The following is a 21,987-nucleotide window of genomic DNA, read 5'->3' on the forward strand; positions in this document are numbered from 1 at the left end:
AGGTCTTCCACTCAAAAAAAGCTCTGGCACTCTTCATAAGAAATGATCCTTGGGCTGTCTAGAATGGATCTTCAGAGTTTCAGCTCATTTCAAGTTCATTTGGTCAGTCTGCCGCCCCTCCTTCCTTGTTTAGCTCGGTTTCTCCTAGCCGAAGTAGGAAAATGTGCTAAAGTTGACTTTTCATGTTTCCATGCTTCCATGCTTTCATAGTAGGCTTTATTTAGCCTCTAAATATATATTTCGAACTTGTCGACAATATATAGCTTGAGCCACTGACATTGGCTCAATTTCTCCAAGACACGCCTTGTCAGGCCAAAATGCTTATTTTGGGTCCAAACAGAACCCGAAGTTCAAATTACAAAATCTTAGAACTTGCAGTTCATAGAACAAATATTTGAACCTAAAGCTTCGATTACACATATAATTCATTCATAGTTTATTTTGACTTTATGTCAACTCGAACTAGAAGTTTCGAGTAAATTTTCATATGTCAATTGATACATTCTTCTTTATGCTTGCTTAAAGCATTCCACCTTAGAACCTGAAGTTCTAATTGTGCAGACTCAAACCGTAAGTTTTGAGTATATGGACAATTTATCGAAGAGTTTTAATCTCGGTCAACCTCAAACCTGAAGTTTTGAGGGAATTATATTGACACCAATTTAAAAGTAAGCAGATATTTAACCGTTGGTTTATGACGAATGCGTATGAGTATACCCCAAAATTTTTGATCGTGACTTTTGTAATTAAAAGAGATCAGAAGTACCTGTAGTTCCTTGATCCTTAATTACATGAGGACTTGAAGTTCCTCAATGATCAAACTAACTAGATGACCATCTAAAGTCCTTCACTCATAAGTTATGGTCATGAAGTTTAAACTCGACATTTCGAATATATCATTTTGGCCAGAAGTTTAAAATGCATTTGATGTTAATCTACATCAAACAACAATACAATAATTGAACGTCATGTTTTAAATGTATAACACGGACCAGAAGCTTCGTGTATATCCTATGAGATCCACCGTTCAATTCTTACAAATTTGATTCGTGTCATCTATCTTCAAACTTATGTTTTGAGTGATTTTCAGGCAATGCAATTTATCCATGGTGTCTAGAAAACATTATTAAGGCTTATGCTTATGAGGCTAATATAACAACATCTCAGATCTTATATATCTGATTGATGGCTCTAGAAGAGCACATAATATTATCATCAAAGATGTATAATCTAGCCCTCGCATGGTCTCATTCTATAGTTAGAAAGCCGGTTTACATGGTTATACCATGAAATGCCACCAGAAGTGGATCATGGCAAGAGAGAAACCAGAAGTCAATGTAAATAATGTCCTAACATCCACATATGTAAGGAAATTGTAAATTGGATGTGTGTCGCCTATGGTACACTATATGGTGGATGATTATCAAGCCACTTTCGAAAGGGCACTGGTCAAATTAAATTGCATGCACTAATAAGAACATTGAGATTCATCTCACATGCCTGACGTCTTTTGCTTACAATAAGCAACTTGAAAGCACTATTGTGTTATTCCACAGATTTATTGTAACCTCTTGAGTTTTCATTGAAACTAAATGTTTCTAAATCCGATTATCTAGGAACCTGATATTCCTTAAGAAGTTGTTATAAATTGAAAAAAAATTGAAACCTCAAGTTTCTTGGATCTCCAATTATATGAGGGCCTGAAGTCCCTCCTCTTTATGACTACACAAATATATACGTGACAGTGAACTTGAGGTTCTCCACGTGATAAAGTTACTCTTTATTATGGATTGTAGTATTCAACTCAAAATTTTGAGTATATCATTCTGGCCAGCAGTTCAAAATGAATTTGGTCCATTCCAATTGTCAATATTTCACAATTGATGTTTACTCAAGCTAAGGTAACACTCATACCAAGAGTTGTAGATCTTGATCTATGGCTCCAAATGAGCTACTATCATGTTACCAAATTTGAAATATTGACGCACTGAGTACCTTCAATATGGTTGGAAAGACTGTTTTGCTACCTCATATATACTGTGTCAAATTTATACAGTAAATTTAGGCAGAAGTTCATTGAACCAAATACACTATTTTGGCTTGATCGATTATGTCATCTTTGTTGACCATGTTGCATGAAATCACTTACAAGTTTTGATGACTGCTAACCTTACTCACAAGCAAATTGTTTATTTACCGCATATTCGCGAGTTGTCACTTTAATGAGACAATCCTCCTGCCATAAGGGGGAGAAATATTGTTCTTGAAGAACGGTATGAATTGGTGTGAGACTTTTCCACCATGTCTCATCTTGAGCTATATACCTAAAGTGAAAATGATATTACTTGCAAAAGAATTTACTTGGATTAAAATCCTTAAAGCATAACATGATTACATAGACAATCTAGACCAACTATGCATGGTAGCAGACATGTTGGTCCAAATGATATGGTCGTTTGAAAAGAATGACATAGACCAATGTTTGTCCCTTGTAAAATCGCTGATGTCTTGGTGAGACTATTTATCAACATAGTCTATGCTCATAAACTAAATGTTTTTGACCTAAAACTTGGTATGGGTTCGGCACCAACCAATAGATTTCTTCACTCTAAGGAAGTGATATTATCAAAAACATGTTTACAAGTGGTCACAATAAGAAAGTATCCCCGCCATTAGGGGGAGAGAAAACTAATGTTATTAAAAGAATGAAGTGAATTTGTGTGGATTATACCCACCACGTCTAAAGTTTTAAGCTCCTAAAAAGGGAAGATCATACAATTCCTATAATGCTCTACAAGAGATTATAAGTAAAAAGATCTACATTCTCTACGTAATTCATCTATAGAGATGATTGTCCTAGAAGTGACAATATATACCCCAGAAGTGGCATGGGTACCCATTATCAATAAGCTTCTTACAGCTAATACATGCATATAAGAATGTGTGAGATCTATGATTAATGAACATCGATGATAATTTACATATGGTAGCTACCAAAAATCATTAAGGGCTGTTGTTTGGCTCCAATTTTGTTGCAGCTGGTCAACAGTCTCTTTTCTTGCGCGGGCGTGCCAGTACCGTCGGGTGCGGTCGTCGGGGGTGTCCCTTGACCTGACTTCTGTTGAGCGATTGTAGACGAGGAGAGCACCAACCTCGTCGCGGGATTCTTTGTGCCTCGTGGCGAGGACTTTTGCTGAGCTTCTTGAAAATCACAATCGATATTCGATGTTGTAGATCGAGTAGAGCGAGAACCACTGGGAAGTGAGGAGAACTTACTAAAGCGTGACTTTAGCTTGGCTGGGTTGCTAGGGCGTTACCTTGCTTGGCTGGTTTTGTAACCGTTGTGGTTGCGGCACTACCGTCGGCTCCCGAGGAGACTAGGACCGAAGTACGTTGGCAGAGGGTTTGGTGGCACTGAAAGTCGGCTTCTGAGAAGACTAGGACTAGGAGTGTGATCACCGGTAAGAGAAAGAGAAGGAGAGGAGTTGCTCTTAGAGAGGTTGCTCTAGAGAGAACTTAGATCATCTTAGAGATGTTTTGATGTTGTGAATGTGTCTTGGTGTTGGTGTTTGGTCGTGGTACTACAATCGGCTCTCGAGGAGACTAGGACTGAAGTACGTTGACAGAGGGTTTGGCGGTACTGAAAGTCGGCTTCTGAGAAGACTAGGACTAGGAGTGTGATCACAGGTAAGAGAAAGAGAAGGAAAGGAGTTGCTCTTAGAGAGGTTGCTCTAGAGAGAACTTAGATCATCTTAGAGATGTTTTGATGTTGTGAATCTGTCTTGGTGTTGGTGTTTGGTCGTGGTACTACAATCGGCTCTCGAGGAGACTAGGACCGAAGTACGTTGACAGAGGGTTTGGCGGCACTGAAAGTCGGCTTCTGAGAAGACTAGGACTAGGAGTGTGATCACCGGTAAGAGAAAGAGAAGGAAAGGAGTTGCTCTTAGAGAGGTTGCTCTAGAGAGAACTTAGATCATCTTAGAGATGTTTTGATGTTGTGAATCTGTCTTGGTGTTGGTGTTTGGTCGTGGTACTACAATCGGCTCTCGAGGAGACTAGGACCGAAGTACGTTGACAGAGGGTTTAGCGGCACTGAAAGTCGGCTTCTGAGAAGACTAGGACTAGGAGTGTGATCACCGGTAAGAGAAAGAGAAGGAAATGAGTTGCTCTTAGAGAGGTTGCTCTAGAGAGAACTTAGATCATCTTAGAGATGTTTTGATGTTGTGAATCTGTGTGTAGAATGAGAGGAGAAGGTGTTTATATAGGGAAGAAAAAGAAGAGTGAAATGATGAGTGGAAGAAAAATAATGAAAGTGGAGTATGAAAGTGATTTGTAAAATATGGAAAAGATAGAGAAATGATGAAATGAAAGCAAAGCATGAAGGTGCAGAAACATGGAAGTGATGATGATCTATTAAAGAGATTTTAGTAGAAAAATATATCCAAGGAAAAAAAGAAAAGCATCTAGCTTTCTTCATGTGGGTAGGAAACATGAACATGTGAATATTAAGCTGGTTTTAGGTCAGTTTCTGATCCTTTATTCTTTCAATTATTTATCCAACAAGACTTCAGAATGAGCCTTCTACTTCTTCATAAAAAATGTTCCACTATGAGTGTAGATCATCTTGACAAAGTTTCAGAGCTTTCTTCCATGCGGTTGGGCCGGAAATGCTGCTGGACCTCTTACAGGTCCAGTTTTCCAGTTTTGCTTCTGTAGAAAATTGGACTGATTGTTTGAAGGCCTTCCACTCAAAACTAGCTCTGTCACTCTTCATAAGAAATTATCCTTGGGATGTCTAGTATTAATATGGAAAGTTTTAGCTCATTTAGATTTCATTTGGTTAGTCTTCCGCCCCTCCTTCCTTGTTTAGCTCGGTTTCTCCTAGCCGAAGTAGGAAAATGTGCTAAAGTTAACTTTTCATGCTTCCATGCTTCCATAGAGGCTTTATTTAGCCTCTAAATATATATTTCGAGCTTGTCGACAATATATAGCTTGAGCCACTGACATTGGCTCAATTTCTCCAACACATGCCTTGTCAGGCCAAAATGTTCATTTTGGGTCCAAACAGCTGTATTTATGCTATACCACATTTCATTATGAATGTCGACAAAGTATATTACTGGCCAAATTGGAAATAGGCAATTCCAATAAAATTGAATATTTGAAACGTGATGAAATACTTGGACCTTTCACCCTACAAGTTACAAAAGGGTATTTATTAAAGTGAAGATAAATCACTATGACAAAATGTCTATTTATAGAGACATGAGATTGTGAACATCTTCCCTTATACGAATGACAATTTTCTATAGATACAGTGTTACATATAGCTGTTATATTGATGAGAGATTTATGGCATGTTGTCATCGTATATTATGAAGATCTTAAAGACACATTGCTAAAAGCAAAATCTCAAAAGTAAAGTGTCATTATAAGCCTATTGCTTATCAAATCCTCAAGGGATTCAAATACATGAATGATTCAAGTCCATGAAAGGTTGAAAGAGCCTGAAGCTCACTCATGGAATCAAAGAGTCTAAAGCTAGCTCATATGTACTCATTTCGTTCTAGTCAACGAGATCTAAATTGCCTTAATGAATACTATGATGAGACTACTATCGAATTCGAATTATGATTATAATGTTGCAACATATTCTAACTTTCGCAAAGTTATGAATTACGTAGAGCTCTTGAAGAGCTTATATGAGACATATCAATACACAAAAATATTGATGTGTATGGCTAGGTATGCCATGATGATTTTTCAATGTTTTAAACTATACAAAGTTAAATGTGTCAATTTCTTAATTTATATTGTTTAGCTATTACTTACTGTATGAATTTGAGCATATGAGATTGTTTCTAACCTTATCATATGAGGTAAGGCTTATTAAAAATCGTCTAGCTTTGTTGGTATTGCTTAAACTTTGCAGGTATGAAAATTTGTGATGAGCCCCTATATGCAAAGCACACATGGTCTCACTTCAGTGATAGAAACATCAAACTACTATACATGGTACATGTAGCTTATCGCATACATAAATGAGGCTTGCAACAATCAGGGGGATATTCTCATCAGGGGGAGCATCCAGAAGCATGCTACCTAGGACATATGCGCGTTGTGATCTTTTTGTCCTTCGACCAGGGTTATTTTTGTCCCACTGGGTTTTTGTTACCTGACAAGGTTTTTTAACAAGGCAACAATAAGCGCGTCCAATACCATCATTCATTGGTGGACATCCAATGGGGAGTGTTGTAAATATTATTATCTATGTGGATGTCCATGTAAATACTCATTAGTTATATACTTTGATGTAAACCCTACCTCTATATAAAGGAGGCTAATGAGACTGAATGAGAACACTTCAACTTCTCTTCCAACTATTCTCTCCATCTTCTCTCTACTTTATAACATATGAAACTATTATTTCACAATTTTAGGAGAAATTTTATCGATGTGGACAACTATTTGGACGTTGGCCGAATTGTGGATGATTGTAGAAGATATGTGTATTCTATGATTTATTTCCAATTCCGCCATATTCATCATAAGTAAATGGTGTTGTAAATAGATTAGCGCACCTTGTTAGTTATGATTTTGTTACTTTGACTCATTGCTATTCAATTTTTGTTGCACCATGAGGTTTAAAACTTGTCAAGACATTTTGAAGGTGCTCCAAAACAATCAAAACCATTATGAAACTATTATTTCAAATTAGTCTCCAACTACATGCTTTGCATGTGTAAGGAAATTTTCTCGTTAGAAAAAAATAGAAAGATAGAAAGTTAATTATCTACAGATAATGGGTAGCTATCTACAGATAGATGTAGAGAACGTGGAATCTGTTATCATCTTTTTTAATTTTAACTTTTGTGTTCTGTGTTTTGTTTTTTTTTGTTCTTTTAAAAAAAAAAAATAGGATATGGGTAATTTTTCACAGAGTGGATAATTCTTCCCATGTACTTTTTTTGTTTCACCATTACTTTACTTTTTTTTTATCTATTTTTCTGTTTTTTTTTTGTTGTCATTTGACTATATTATCCCTATCTATTTTATGAAAACTAAAGTTTATTAATATTCCAGGGTTATATATCAAATTAATATTTTTTATTTTTTTTATTTTGGCTGACAACTCCTCTTCTCTTAATAATAGTACAGGTGGTTCTAATTTTGGACCTCTAAAACTAATATTTGGACCTCTCATTTTTATTAAACCTCTAATTCACTTTTTTGAATACTTGAAAAGCTAAATACACTTTCTTAATTTTATCAAAACACCCTTGAACAATTAACTCTATATCTTAAACAATTTGTTGTTCTTTTTTTTCTCTTCTTTCTTTGTTTTTATTTATTTATTAATTTTTGCTTCTACTTTTTTATCCCTATCAATTCAACCATGAAGAATTCTGATTAGAGACAGTTAAGAGAACATGGTAATCTATTCAGTTGTGTACAAGTTGATCAATCTGCAGTAGCTATATATGACGGAACAATTTGGTAAGATTATAAAGGAATGGACTATAGAAGGAAACATACTCAATTTATAGAATAAAATAAAGGAATCCAATTCAAAAATTAAAGGCAGCCGATGGATTTTGCTCTTAGTTACCATACAAAATTATAAATGACAATTGATTTAGGAAAATTCTATATTGGGAACCACCAGAGGCGGAGCCACGTTGGGGCATGGTGGGTCCCGTGCCCCAGTCAGATCTTCATTATATATATTTCTGGTTTCATACTTCCATGAAAAGCTGTAGTGATGTAGTGGTAGAGATATTCAAATACTTGAGCTTGGTCTCAGGTTCGAGTGTTGGTACCAGCCACAATGTATCAACTTTTTTGTTTATTTCTTCCTTTTTATAACATTAGTACCAGATATCAACACAAAAACATTAACACTATCCTTTCATATAGTTGAATGTTTGATTAATAAAATATGTAATTTAAAAAAAATATATATTGATCTTTCTAATTTTTCATTTTTATTAAAATATTAATATATTCTAAGTTTAATTTTTTTTTTTTAACTTTCCAGTGCCCCAGTAAAGATCAATTTCTGGCTCCGCCACTGGGAACCACCCTAATAGTATAAATATAGATTAAGGAAAGCCTTAAGGAAAAGAAATGAACAAATGGTTCTGCTCCAAGTGTGGCTCAAGGTAAAATATGCATATCATCTTGCATTTTCCAAAATAACTTCTTCTCTTCCTCCTTCGGTGGTAACGAACCAACGAGTTTGGAAAAAGATCTGGCAAGCTAAAATGCCAAATTCGGCAAAAGTGAATGCTTAGAAAATTGGGCAGAATATTCTTCCAACACTGGACCGACTGGCTGCTAGGCATGTTCCTGTGGAATCTTAGGTTTGTGTACTTTGCAATACTGAGAATGAAACAATTATTCATTTGTGTCGCAATTGCTCTTTTACTAGAGAAGTGATGGTTACAAACCATAGTCTGAGTGGAAACTGTTTTGGTATGGATTCTGATCATCTAGATGCCCTTAGTTGGCTTAATTTTTGCTCGGAAAAATTGTCAAAAACATCTTTTGCTCAACTTCTATTCTTCATTTGGAGTATCTAGAAAGAAAGGAATGTGAGGGTTTAGGACAATAAGCTCACTTCATCAAGTGATGTTGCTCTTATGTCATCTACAAGCTAGGCTAAGCAACTTCATTTTTCACAATTCTAAGATTCAGAAAGTGACGGCTAAGCGAAGTGTCCTTAAGTGGAGAGCTCCTCCACAAGGGTGGTTGAAGATTAACTTTGATGGTGCATTTGATAGCGGTACTGGCAGGACAGCAGTGGGCTTCGTTGTGCGAGATGATACTGGTACATATATGGGTGCTGTTAGGAAAGTTATCTATTATATTGTTTCAGCAAAGCATGCAGAGTTGGTGGCTTGTAGAGAGGCAGTTGGTTTTATTATCAATCATTCTCTACATCCTGTTATTTTTTAAACAGACTGTTTGACTTTGAAGCAACATTTGTGTCAAGCTAGGACACAAAACATTTCAGCCCTTGGTAGGCTGTATGACGATATCAGTGAAGATTTGGCTTCTATTCCAAACTCTCGTTTGGTTCATGCTAGGAGGGAAGCCAATAAGGTAGCCCATCTTCTAGTAGCTCATGCTTCTGCACATGATCTAGACTTCTATTGGTCTCATGCTCCTTTCTTTATACAAGATGTAATAGATGAAGAGAAATTTGTACCCTAAAGTTTTTTTATTATCAATAAAGTCTAACCTCCTTCAACTCAAAAAAAAAAAAAAAAAAAAAGACTAAGACAGACAATCCATTTTTTTATTACTTTAATTTTTTAAATTTTGAGCAAATTTTACATTAAGAGGTATTCTGAGAAGTATGAATGGGCCGGTAAACTAAGTAACATGTTAATAAAATTCATCTTTAATTTAAAAAAAAAAAAAACTTAAGTAACATGTAATTCAAATAAATAGGGTGTAAAGAGTACGTATGTGAAATAAACAAAATATTTGATGGTAGGTTGGCAATAATCACACACTTGATATAATTGACCTGCCAAAAATTGAAGGTCATATGTTTTGGCAAAGGTAAATGAAGCCTGAAAAACAGTTTTCCTTCTGTTGGTGATATATGTACAAACTAGATGTTGACAATTTACTTAGCAGCGAAGCAAGATTAAGATTCTACACGTCAAAACCATGTGTACAAAGAAATAGACCAGCCAACAACAAATGTTATATATTATTAGAAAGGTTTTTGCAATTTCTTACAGTTATCCTAGTGTTTTTAATCAATTCAAATATCACATCCCGTCATGTCTTTCATTTTTAACCATGTAAATTTTCTCAAAATATTATTGGCTAACTTCAGTGTTTGCAGAATATTTTTGCTGAACTGACTAGCTAGCCTATATTGAGATTCTTGATGTCAATGTCAATATCTACAAAGTCAAAGTAACCCATCGAAATAGAATCAAAATCAAAACAATGATTATAAAACCAGTTGATAATGGTGTACCTAACCAACGCATGTAAGCTATTGGGGATTGAATATTATTTTTACTTGTTTTATTAAAACGAAAGCAACTACTTAATCAATGATTTATATAAAATTTCTTAATTTCAAATATTTAATTATTCACTCATTGATTGAGAAAGCTGTGGAAAACCGTATAACGTCTATTTGACTATAGAGAAAAAGGAATGGCCAAACCAACAAACACCCAAAACCTGCAATAACAGAAGGATCTAAAACTGTGAAAAACCTTGAGAAGACATGCACGTACGTAGTCCCAGAATTGTAGAAAAGAATCATCTGCAGCTGAAACGCACCGTTGCTGATGCATTGTAAACGTCAGCCCCACGATTGCAAACCCTATCAGCTGGGACAGTTAATTAATTAGGAGCGTGTGAAGCTGGGGCCTGAATGTGCTCCAGTACGTGCAATCATTTCCAGAAAGACACCGAAAGCTAGAGAGAGCTAAGGAACAAACATATATGATTGCTATAATGAGTAGTGCTCATGCTGGAAACTTCCCTTTATCTAATGAAGAAAACATGAATCAAATTTCGATCATTACATGTTTCTTTAAGATTCCAGGAATTATTTATATACATCTCATTATGTGAAAGCTGCCTGGAGTGAGTATAACGTACATGGTTTTAAAATAGTACATGTAAGATTCATATAACGGCCTCCTTAACTCCTTTTGACCTTACAGGTTTTCTTTTATCACTAGGGTTTTGCTTTACTTACACTTTCTTGTCTTTTGGTTTGATTCTTTGTCGAAGCAAAAATTGTGGAAGGCTTTCTGTTATGTTTACAACTAAAGCTAGCTAGCTACAAGTCTCATTGATGTTTTAAGGAAACTCGTGTAGTTGACATTATTTGACAATTTTGACAATTATAAATGAAGTTGAGAATTCTCTCTCTCTCTGTTAGGTGGAGTCTCGATATCCATGTTGTGTTACTTTAGGATTTTAGCACTTGTTCAATGGAAAATTCTTCTATGCACTGACGCTGCAATTGATTTAGCGAATTGAGCATATCTCAACAGTTGATATTTATAGGCAACTATTTTTTAATTATAAAAAAAATGTACTTAATGTTATCCAACCGTCCATTTCTGTTGGTACAAGTGCACGTCGGTGCACTGAATTCTCTCTCTCTCTCTCTCTCTCTCTCTCTCTCTCTCTCTCTCTCTCTCTCTCTCTCTCTCTCTCTCTCTCTCTCTCTCTCTCTCTCTCTCTCTCTCTCTCTCTCTCTCTCTCTCTCTCTCTCTCTCTCTCTCTCTCTCTCTCTCTCTCTCTCTCTCTCTCTGAGTTGAAAGTAACTAGAGATGTCTCTCTCTCTTCACTTGTTTAATGATACTTAACTTCGCATCAATGTCGCTTTTTTATGTATCGATCTTCTCCTAACTATGTATGTGGCTAGGGAATGCATGAAACAAAACAATACGACTGTCCCGGCCCCTTATAGTAAATTAAGGTGAACTAAGAATTTGATACACAACTAGCTGGCATTTAAGTCTTGATTGGACAAATTTAAAAACATGTACAACAGAAATAAAAGCATGTACGTACGTAGTTTAATGTAGTTCGTGGTTGCATTACTGCCTTTCCACAAATCCTAAGAGGTAAATTAAGCTATACGCCATGATGCAATTTTAGGGGGAAGCAGTCCAAACTATATATCAAAATTTGATCAAATGATCTAATCGAACTGGGTTTTGAGACCAAGCTTCAAACTTATTATAGTCCCACATCAGTAATCTCCCAGCAGAACCTGCATTACTGTACGTGCACACATGCATGTGGAAGACTTCAACATAAAGTAGTTCAAGCCATCCCCCATATTCGATCTCATTATTAGCTGATAAATTTAATTTCACCATAAACCAAAATGAGTGATTAAGTATTATTAATTAGTTGCAACCTTCAGCCCAATAATATATCATGAATTGATATCAACGTTGTTGTTGTTGTGTGTGTGTTTTTTTTGTGGTGGGGGTGGGGGTGGGAATTCAAGGACCGGCTACCAAAGAGGGGCAACAGCCTCTTTCATTTTTTTCCTCAGCCATCAAAGTATGTTCATGTATCCTTTCAAAAACAAACAAAAAGGAAAAAGGGAAAAAGTTTCATGTATTTTGCTCTTTACTTCTACGACGGGAAGCCAAATATTTGTTAAATTTAATTGAACCAACGGCAACACAAGTTGTTTGATAAATTACCTTAATAAGCTATCATGCTACGATGATTTCGAATAATTGGACAAGTAAAGAAAGTTGATGTTGAGATTCTTAATCTTAGTTAGCCTGAGAGAAATATATTCCCAACTTCCCTGCGCTAGATAGCTAGATCCCGGAAAGAATCTGAACTCCTTTTCATCAAAATTGAGAAAATATAATCTTCTTGGTATAGCTATATCTTTCATACAATTACGGAATTACCTAGCTAACTAAATTATATATGTAGTTGTATGTGTCACATGCATGGCAATCCTTTTCATAATCCCTTCATTTATGAGTCAATGAACCAATGAGAACGACCATTTGGAAATTAATTAATCACAACAAATAATTACTATGTTTTTCACAGAATTTAAATAATTAAATGTACTGTTTTTCACTGTACTAAAAAGTATAGGCGCATCCGCGCATGGGCATCCGAACAAAAATATTTTTTATGAGTATCCAATTAGATAATAATTATTTATTAAAAAATTAAATGATAATTAGGTATGGCATGGCCTCCTATAATCTGTACAATTTTGTTCTTGATATTCGTCAAACACCTACCTATTTTAGGTTCTCAATTTCATTATTTATATAATGAAGAGCCAAGTAAACGGCAATGCTGTTGGCCATTAGGGTATCTATGAGACATTCAACTTTACAAACGAATAAAAGAGTTTCAATCACGAAACCACTTGCATATATTAGCTATAGAACCCAACTTAACTAGCTTGCAAGCATGGGAACAGTATTTTCTTTAACGAATCAATATGCATGTCATTTGGAAAATGAAGATACGTATATCACGTACTACACAGATATGTTCCTGTCAAACAAACTGAATTTCAGTTTCAAAGAAAAAAAACTTTGACGTTGATTGAATAAAATAGCCGATTATATGCTTGAACTTGATTAACAAAACCTAACACATGTATATTATATGAGCCGATGAGCGTCGGTCCGTCATCTCCTCAGAAATGGAGGTAGAAGTTGGTCTCCTTTTTTTTTTTTTTACTATAAGCAAGTAGGTCGATGTTCTTGGTGCGAGCTTTTAGAATACGGGAGGTTCTCATCAAATCAACCCAACCGTTAACGTACCTTTCCATCAATAAATCTGCTGATTGATGTTGAGTCCAGAGCCAAATAATTAACAGACTGACAACGAAAGGATACTCTCACCTAAAAACAAAAATCAAGTGACGTGTGAGTTTTGTTAAACTCTTATAATTGTAGTGAATTTGGGTGTTATTCTGAAAATTCTTCTATACATGGCGGTGCAAGTCCACATACACAAAATATGCAGTCTCAGCCGTCCATATGTGAGGTCCGTTATTTATCACTCAAAATCGTTCAATTTCAATGATGCGTGTATCTTCACGCCGTGTACCGAAGACTCTCCCGTGTTATTCTCGATTATTTGCTGCACTGTGTTGCATTCACGTAAAAGTAAAGTATAAATAGTGCTGTTAGAATTAGGGCTTTAGCATGAGTACGTCTCAATGGCCAGGATAGAAAAGAAAACATATCTATTAGACCGAGTTATATATGTATTATATGGTTGGTTGTTGTTTTTTTTTTTTTTTTTTTTTTGGTCTGAATATGGTTGGTTGTGAACATATAATTTGTGATGCACTTCTTTGTTTTTTGAGGAAAATAATTTGTGATGCATCATGCATGATATAGCGTCAAGGTTGCCATCGATGAACCTGGTGCTGTATCTATTGAGAAGCGTGCAGAGTATGGGCCATGTCGATAAACTAAAGTGGTCCAGAAAAAGGACCCGAAAATGTGGTGTATTTTGGCATATTATTCGAGTCAGACTCAAACAGAGGATGCCCACATGAGTGTCTGGTCTAGAGCTCTTTCAACTTTCCAGTTAGGCAGTCAGAGCTAGAAAAGGCAAGGCCAAACAACATGGATTTGATATGGGAAATAATACCATTCCTTGATTTTCAGGTTTGACGTCATGTTATATATGCTTAGCTATCTTGAGTACAAAATTAACAACAATAATAAACTGAATGTTGAGGATGATCAGCATGATTCAGCAACACGCTACGTATCTATTTGTCCTTAATCCTACAATGAATCCCCCTGAATGTAGAGAAAAAAGAAAGATATATCCGGGGGTTTAAACATACTATTTTTTTGATAAGGTAACTAAGGTTTAAGTATACTAATGGTGACGATTTTTTGCATATATAGTTATTGGCAAATAAAAATAAAAACAAAACCATGCAAATCCTTGAACTGTACGTCTAAGACATATATATGTCATGGATCAACATGTAATGTGGGTGTACTTGGCCTTGAACTCTAAAATAAGATTTAAAACCCTTCCTGAATGCAGAAAATGAAAGATCAATGTTTGAACAACTATCCTGGCATGCAAAATTGATGCTCCTTATAGCCCTAAACCCCAGAGAATCCAGAAACCCTACATGATGCAGCATCAAACTGTACAAGGACTGTTGTTGCAATTACTATAACGTGCTAGCTCTTAAGCTCTTCAAACGAAACCCTAATTTCTATATGTGAACAGATAAACAAACAGACATAATTATCTGGTTTTTTTAACTCTCATAGTGTAGAAATTAACATGTAATATTGTACTGTGTTATCTGTTAGAGCTGGTAAATGGATGGATTTATTAATTTGGAAAGTGGAGTCTACCAAGCATCTCGATCTCTTCTATTTTACTAAATTATAGAGGTCCTTAAAACCGAACTCCTGGCCAAATTGAGTTTATATTAAAAAAATTATATTACTTAGAATAATTAAGCTTGCAAGATCTTGACACAGAGAGAGAGAGAGAGTAGCTTAATTTATTTAATTAATTAGTTAAGTAGTGCAATAAATTACTAGCTCGCAACAGTACACTTCTAATTTAGAATGCAAATAGCATGATGAGCAATCAATCTTAATTATTAAATTCTAACAGAGTGAATGCTCATTATGTTATCTCATTCTACAAAAGCAGCGTACCATACAAATATATGCTAGCTGCATCCAGTCCTAGAGTCTTAAACTAAAACCCGCTCCCATAAGCCGGAGCCCAATAATCAGCTCCAATGTTAATGTCACCCCCAACATTCTGAGTGCAAGAAACAGGAACCAAACACAATCCTTTACTTCTTAAATCCTTTGCCTTATAGTCTTGATGAGAATCCTGCTTTATAACCACATCATAATAGGAAGTAATCAATTCTTTTTGTTCTAGAATGTCAGAAACTGAAATCCGAACTGTTAAAACTAATAACAGCACTACTGCCCTAATTAACTATTTATTCCTCATTATTGTATGATGATTAAGAGTAAGCCTGATGATGTTGATCGTCATTGTATACAGTGCATCACATATTATAAGCAATTTGGGGATAGAAAGGAACAGTGCTAGTGAAGAGACCAAGGAATATATACCTGGTTAGAAGCCCCTTTTCTTTTCAGGCTGCAGTTGTCATTCAACAGCTAAATAGGCAAAAAAGAAAAAGAAAAGTATCAGTAATGTTTAAAATGTTTCTCCTCCCTTTGATTCCAACCTAGCTAGCTAGTTTGGTAGTCCCATTTGCAACAGATTATGTTTTCTAATACATTTTAAATACTATAAAAGTTTTGTATAAAGCTGAGAACCTTGTTCCTATAGTGCTCTGATCTTTATCATATATATGTGATTAAAATAGTTCATTAGATATATGCTATCTTTTTATATTCAAAGCCTCCCTAGCTAGGTGTGCTTTGCTTTTGTGGGGGGTGATGGATCCAATAAAGCATACCTGACCAGGGTCTTCAGGAAACACACAATTCCTTTCTCCTTGAACCTAAGGTGATTAAATTGATCTCTCTCATCAATTATATCCTCTAATAATTAAAAAAACACACTAACTAAGCTTGTCCACATGCTTCGTGACTGTGTTTGAGAGAGAGAGAGAGAGAGAGAGAGAGAGAGAGAGAGAGAGAGAGAGAGAGAGAGAGAATTGGTTATATATGCTTTGGAAAATGGGATCGGTATGCAAAAGTATGGGAACTTACAGAGTGGGTATTATTCCTCATGTTTTTGGAGGCATTGCCCAAGTAAGGGGAGCTGAGGGCCTGAAATGTTCAAAAGGAAGGAGGAAAGGAATATAAAGTCTATGACTTTCATAAGAAAAGAATGTCTTCTTCTTCTTCTTCTTTTTTTTTTTTTTTTTTTTTTTTTTTTTTGAGAAAGCATGAATTATTGAACCAACTTTAAGTGCGTGCTTCTCAGTAGTGATTCTGAGTTGCTAGCAGTAGCAGAGCATTGTACTATATACAATTTCATAGAAACATCACCTCAATTTGACTCTGGAGGAATCTGATATACCCAATGGCTTCTAACAAGACAGAAGCAGTGTCAGTCTGCAAAAGAGAAATACACATGCACAAACCTCAACATTTAAATAAGTCATGTATATATGGCATCTCTAGCTTTTGCTCCTCTTTGATGTCAAAAGAGAATCCAAGTGACATAAAGAAGATAATTGAAATTAATGAGTATGACCGCTGTTGTTCATAACTTAAAAATCAATATGAGTTAGATGAAGGGAGGAGGGAGGAGGGTCTGGACCTTTCCAAATGGGGAAACTATTTGATGAAGGGCTGTTATTCTATCTCCTAGCTTCTCCTTTCTCACCTGGTTATGCACAGTACATATAAGGAAACTAAATTAGAAGTGTGATTAAATTAGGATGTGATGATCATCAGTTGAGAATTTAATTAGACACTTGAGTGTTCAAGATAATTGCATTTTATAAACTAAGACTTCACATTAATTATATAGTAACCTACAGAGAGAGAGAGAGAGAGAGAGAGAGAGAGAGAGAGAGTGAGAGATTTAACCTTTAATGGTGGTTGGCTTGAAGATGGTTGAACCCTAGCTTTCTTGCACATTCCGCCGGTGGGAGGACTATTGCACTGGTAAGTAAAAACAATATATGCATGTTGGTTATGGAAAATATAAAAAACCCAGATAAATTACAATAATACAAATACAAAAGAACAGGGGGAAAAAAATACTGTCGTCACTTACCTCAGATGAGTGATCTGCATGTTGGTTCTTCTGGTTATAGGAAAAGTCCAATATATTATTACTACTTAAACTAGTGATACAAGACCTAGGGGATGAAACTGGTATGTTGATTTGTGCTGCTGACCAAGATGGCCTATTATTATAAAGTGCCTGAAATTCTTCTCCTCCATCTCCACCACACAAGTTGCTGTTGTTCTGGGAATTAACCTCTTGCTTTATAATATTACTATCAACAACAGGATTAACCCTTGGATACGACTGTGGAATCAATATTTGCTGCTGATGATCCTCCCAATTCTCCAACCTTTTAGGTGGAAAATGATTCAAACTTCCAAAGTTATCTTGATCTTCTCCGGACAATCCGCCCCTGAAAAAAAAAATCAAAAAAACATCCACCTAATTATGAAAATCCCACAAACATAATTTCATTGCAACTTCATGTCACCGACTATCGTGACAGAGAAAGAAGTCATAATAAGCCCAAGTTAAAGTGTGACTGTGTGCATGCGACTTACAGACACACCCAGCAGTTAAACGTTTGCAGAAGTACTATTCAAATAACAGAAAGAGAGAGAGAGAGAGAGAGAGAGAGAGTAGTTACAGAAGTAATTGGCTCCAAGATTGTGGAGGCTGTAGGTTATGCTGATCAGGGAAGGAATTGAGCTGAGGGAGTGAATTAGAAGATCCAAGCACATATTGAGAAGGGAAGATAGATGACGGTGGATGCGTGCTCCACCAGTTAGGGTTTCCGGCCATCATTTGTTGCACTTATGACCACTAATGAAAAATACTAGCGTCTTCTGCTCACTACTAGCTTCATGCGCGCTTTGAACGATCAAAAGATCACAAAGGAAACTAAAAAAGAATTCTCCTTTCCTCTTCTTTGGTTCCCTTTGCTTTCCTTTCTCTTTTGCTTTCTTTCTCACTTTTCTATATTTCCCTGTATGTGCACCCAAACAAGACTTTGCTAGCTAAAAGCTTTTGTGGGTACTATTTGCTTTTCTCCGATGAGGTTGAATTGGAAGTTTATAAGTCTGTGGCTTTAAAGAAAACTTATAGAGAGGGTGGATTGAGAAACCTTTTGCTTATGTGTTTCTCTTGTTTCAAACTTTCAATTCATTTCTTTAGTAATATCTTTTTTTTTTATTCCTGCTTTTGCTTTTTAAATAAAGTGATAGCAAAAAAGCTGGTGAGGGAGCGTTTTCTGGCCCTCATAAACTAATTAATGGTTCCTAGGGGTTACTTCCTCTAATTGGGGTTGTACCTTAGGAAGTTGGGTCTTCTTTTGATTGAAGTTAGCCCTATTGCTATTTATAGTATCAATGTCCATATGGTTTATTTCTTGATGCAGTAATTCACTTCAATAGACCACATGTGGGTGAACAAAAATAAAACAATAGATATAAATGTTTGATATAGATCATGTTGGAAATCCTACAAAAAAAAAAAAAAAAAGCGTTAAAAACACTTGACTGTCATGCATATGTGTTGGCAGCTATAGTGGAAGTAAATTTGAATCCTATTCTCTCTTTTGATAATCCAAATTAGAATCCTAAATATAAATACATAAGAGATCAACTTTTGTTATAAGAGTATTATATATATATATATATATATATATATATATATATATATAATGTCAATCTCCACTTAGTTGTGATATATATTTTAACACTTTATTCACTCATAGAGCAAAATATTATAGACTATCATTTAGAGTTTGCATTAAAAGGTGATTATTAATTAAATAGAGACTTAAATTGGCATAGAAGATATAAGCATAGGTTTCTAGTTTGCATGACCGATTCAAGATCCCTTATGTTTGATTCTAGCCCTACCAGAACAAGATCTAGTCATGATAACGATTATGCAAGTAATACTACATAGCTGACACGTACGGAAGCAAGGATGCTACGGTTTCTATCCATTAATTGAGAGATAATTTGGTTATTTTATGAGTATATATAACTAAGAACTTCAAGAAATGATTTATTTTTTAATTTTCAATTTTTAATTTTTTTAAATCTCTTAGCTCACCCACTCTTACATATGCCAGTAAGAATCGAACTCATGACCATTGCAATGTTGGATTTATAATTTATCAACAAGAAATGATTAAACATAGGATCATTGAGAATTAAAATGATTGGTTCTAGTTGCTTATACATGGAACACAAACAACACGAGTACAGTACTCTTTTTTTTTTTTTTTTTTTTAAAGGGTTTGGAACCCAGCCGAGCTGGGAGGCTCAGCCCCACGCCCGGTTCAAATTAATAAAGGAAGAAAGCAACGGGGGGGGGACATAACAACCTGTACCCCGAGCTCTTTACACAGGAGATCAAGCATCTGAAAAGGAAAGTACAAGTTGGAACTCCTGAAAGGAGCCCATGAAAGCACTGGCTAAGGAACCAATTAAGATCACTGGAAAAGAGAAACTGAGATCCAACTGTCATGAATTAGAGAAACCAAACTAACGCACTGAACCAGTTAGCGAAACCGGTAGTCCGTCTGGGCTGAATAGTCTTGACCAAAAGCGCTAATCAGGAAAGGCGGAATTGAATCCCACCAAATTGGACCGTCATTCGTGGCTCCCAAATTAGCCAGCGTGTCGGCCACACGGTTCCCTTCTCTATAGATATGGGAGATGTGCACTTGCAATTGGCGAATCGAAGCAACACAGTTTTTCCATCTAGTACGAAGACGCCAAGGCACCCTGGATGGATTGTTAAAATAGTGCATAACCAACATTGAATCGGTCTCTAACCATAGAGGGAACCAGTTACGATCTCTTGCCACTTTAACAACCGCCATTACTGCTAATAACTCAGTGTCAATGGCCCATGGCACAATTGCTTTACAAGAGAAGGTGCCTAAGAAAGCTGCATCACTGTTTCTAAAAATGCCTCCAAAGCCAGCATGATTGGGATCACGAAAAGAGCCATCTGAATTTGCTTTGAACCAATTCTCTGGCGGGGGAGTCCATGTGACTGGAATATAACGAGGTGCCATGGGGCGGAGGGGGGAGATGCCCAATAGGCCGAAAATGGGGGTTACAGAGGATGCCAGGGAGGATGAGGAAAATATTAACCCTGCGGATTCCCTTAGTGATAGGGTGAAGAACTGCTTAAATCTTGATAGACAAAAAGCTCCCCCATCAAACTTTCTTTTGTTCCTTTCTTGCCAGATGCACCAAAGGAGGTTGCAGACCGCTATGTACCACAATAACTTGGAGGAATAATCGAGTAGGGATAGCAAATTATCAAGGAAAAAACCATGGAGCGACGCACCTGGGGGGAACCGCAATCTGAAGAGATGGTGGAGCCAGTGCCATAATGAACTGGCGATCTCACAAGTCTGAAAAAGATGCATATGTGATTCAGAATTTGTCCCACAAATGAGGCATCTAGAACACAGACTTGTACCCCGTTTCTGAAGAAAATCATCTGTTTGAATTTTTCCATGCAAGACTTTCCAAGTGGTGACACTCTTTCTAGGTTGTATTGCAGCATGCCAAATGTGCTTGCACCATGAAGGGCCAGGCATAGAAGGATCCAAGGCGTTGTAAGCATCAGTGGATGTCAATGACCCTGACGCCGTTTCAGACCAAATAACCTGATCAGGGGAGGGCTCTTCTGGAAGCTCAATTGAGCGGATGGACTGGGCAAGAGCAGGCAACGTGCGACAGAAGCTTGATGGTAGGTTCCACCGGCCATTCGCAATGAAGCAAGACACTTTGTCATTCAATAACTTTTGAACCTCTTGAACATAGTTAAGGGAAGTAGCAAGGGTTTCCCCCAACCAATTGTCACGCCAGAATCTAATGGATTTTCCATTACCAACAAGCCACTGAGCCCCTTCCAGAAACCTTGGCCAGAGCTTCTTGAGACCTAGCCAAACCGAAGATTTTTTATAATAGGAGTATGGTTGCAGACCAATTTTTACAAACCGCTCATGCAAAAAGTTGGCAGAGGTGGACGCTCGAGAGGCAACGTCCCAACATCTTTTGAGAAGTAAGGCCCTGTTCAAAGTGAAAATATTTTTTAGTCCTAATCCCCCCTGCTCTTTTGGGGTACAGACTGTGTTCCAGGCGATAAGGGCGGAGCCATCCTTGAGAGGGTCCCCGTTCCAAAAGAAGTTCCTGATCCATCTTTGAACTTTCTTTAGCAGGGCCTTTGGCCATTCATAGACTTGAAAACTGTATATCAAAATGAACACGAGTACAGTACTCTTTCTTAATCCTTCAGTTTGTTGGGGAAATTAAACATAGTAAAGTATGTTCAGCAATGTTACGCAGGACAATTTGGTTACATATCATTCACTTAAAAATCATTCGTTGATGTTCACTATAGGGTAATAACGTCACGTCCAATAGCCACTCTAATATAACCATTTCTCCACATATTTTTATCTTAGATTTTGTTTTTAGGAATTTCAATACAATAAGTTATATACGATCATTAGAACCAAACTAAGATCTCCTACTTATAAACAGAAAACTTATGAATGGTTGTTGGCTCTTGGGTTTGTTTCATTAATTCATTTCATAATTGAAAAAAAAATACTCTAGCAAATATTTTTTTTTTTTGGCCGAATGAAATAAAATGCATTAATTGAAATTCATAATACATGGAATACATATTAGTACATATGATAGCTAAGATGGTCAATCCTTGATCTAAACACTAAATGTATAAAGCAAAAATGCATTTTTAATATGTGCTAGT

General features: G+C 36.2%; 1 protein-coding gene across 6 annotated transcripts; it reads right to left on the reverse strand.

The window, feature by feature from the left end:
- Window positions 1-15,016: 15,016 nt before the first annotated feature.
- LOC133725250 (transcription factor bHLH68-like) lies at window positions 15,017-18,328 on the reverse strand. Of its 6 annotated transcripts, none has more exons than XM_062152424.1 (9): window positions 17,864-18,328; window positions 17,263-17,629; window positions 17,073-17,147; window positions 16,801-16,866; window positions 16,527-16,592; window positions 16,245-16,304; window positions 15,989-16,033; window positions 15,636-15,683; window positions 15,017-15,387 (listed from the first exon to the last, which is right to left on the reverse strand). In XM_062152424.1, the coding sequence occupies exons 1-9, from the start codon at window positions 18,019-18,021 to the stop codon at window positions 15,244-15,246; spliced, it is 1,029 nt and encodes a 342-aa protein (XP_062008408.1). In that variant the 5' UTR covers window positions 18,022-18,328; the 3' UTR covers window positions 15,017-15,243. The 6 variants fall into 6 exon arrangements, with proteins under 6 accessions (XP_062008408.1, XP_062008409.1, XP_062008410.1 ...); XM_062152425.1 differs by having other exon boundaries at window positions 15,017-15,384; window positions 17,864-18,326; XM_062152426.1 differs by lacking the exon at window positions 15,989-16,033.
- Window positions 18,329-21,987: the final 3,659 nt, after the last annotated feature.

The sequence above is a fragment of the Rosa rugosa genome, chromosome 1, assembly GCF_958449725.1.
Source record: "Rosa rugosa chromosome 1, drRosRugo1.1, whole genome shotgun sequence".
Lineage (NCBI taxonomy): Eukaryota > Viridiplantae > Streptophyta > Magnoliopsida > Rosales > Rosaceae > Rosa > Rosa rugosa.

Coding starts and splice junctions, on each gene's coding strand:
- LOC133725250 (XM_062152424.1), bottom strand. CDS start 18,021: ATGATGGCCGGAAACCCTAACTGGTGGAGCACGCATCCACCGTCATCT. Junction 16,593..16,800: donor TAGTTTCCCCATTTGGAAAG/GTCCAGACCCTC, acceptor TCTCTTTTGCAG/ACTGACACTGCTTCTGTCTT. Junction 15,684..15,988: donor TTCCTGAAGACCCTGGTCAG/GTATGCTTTATT, acceptor TTGCCTATTTAG/CTGTTGAATGACAACTGCAG.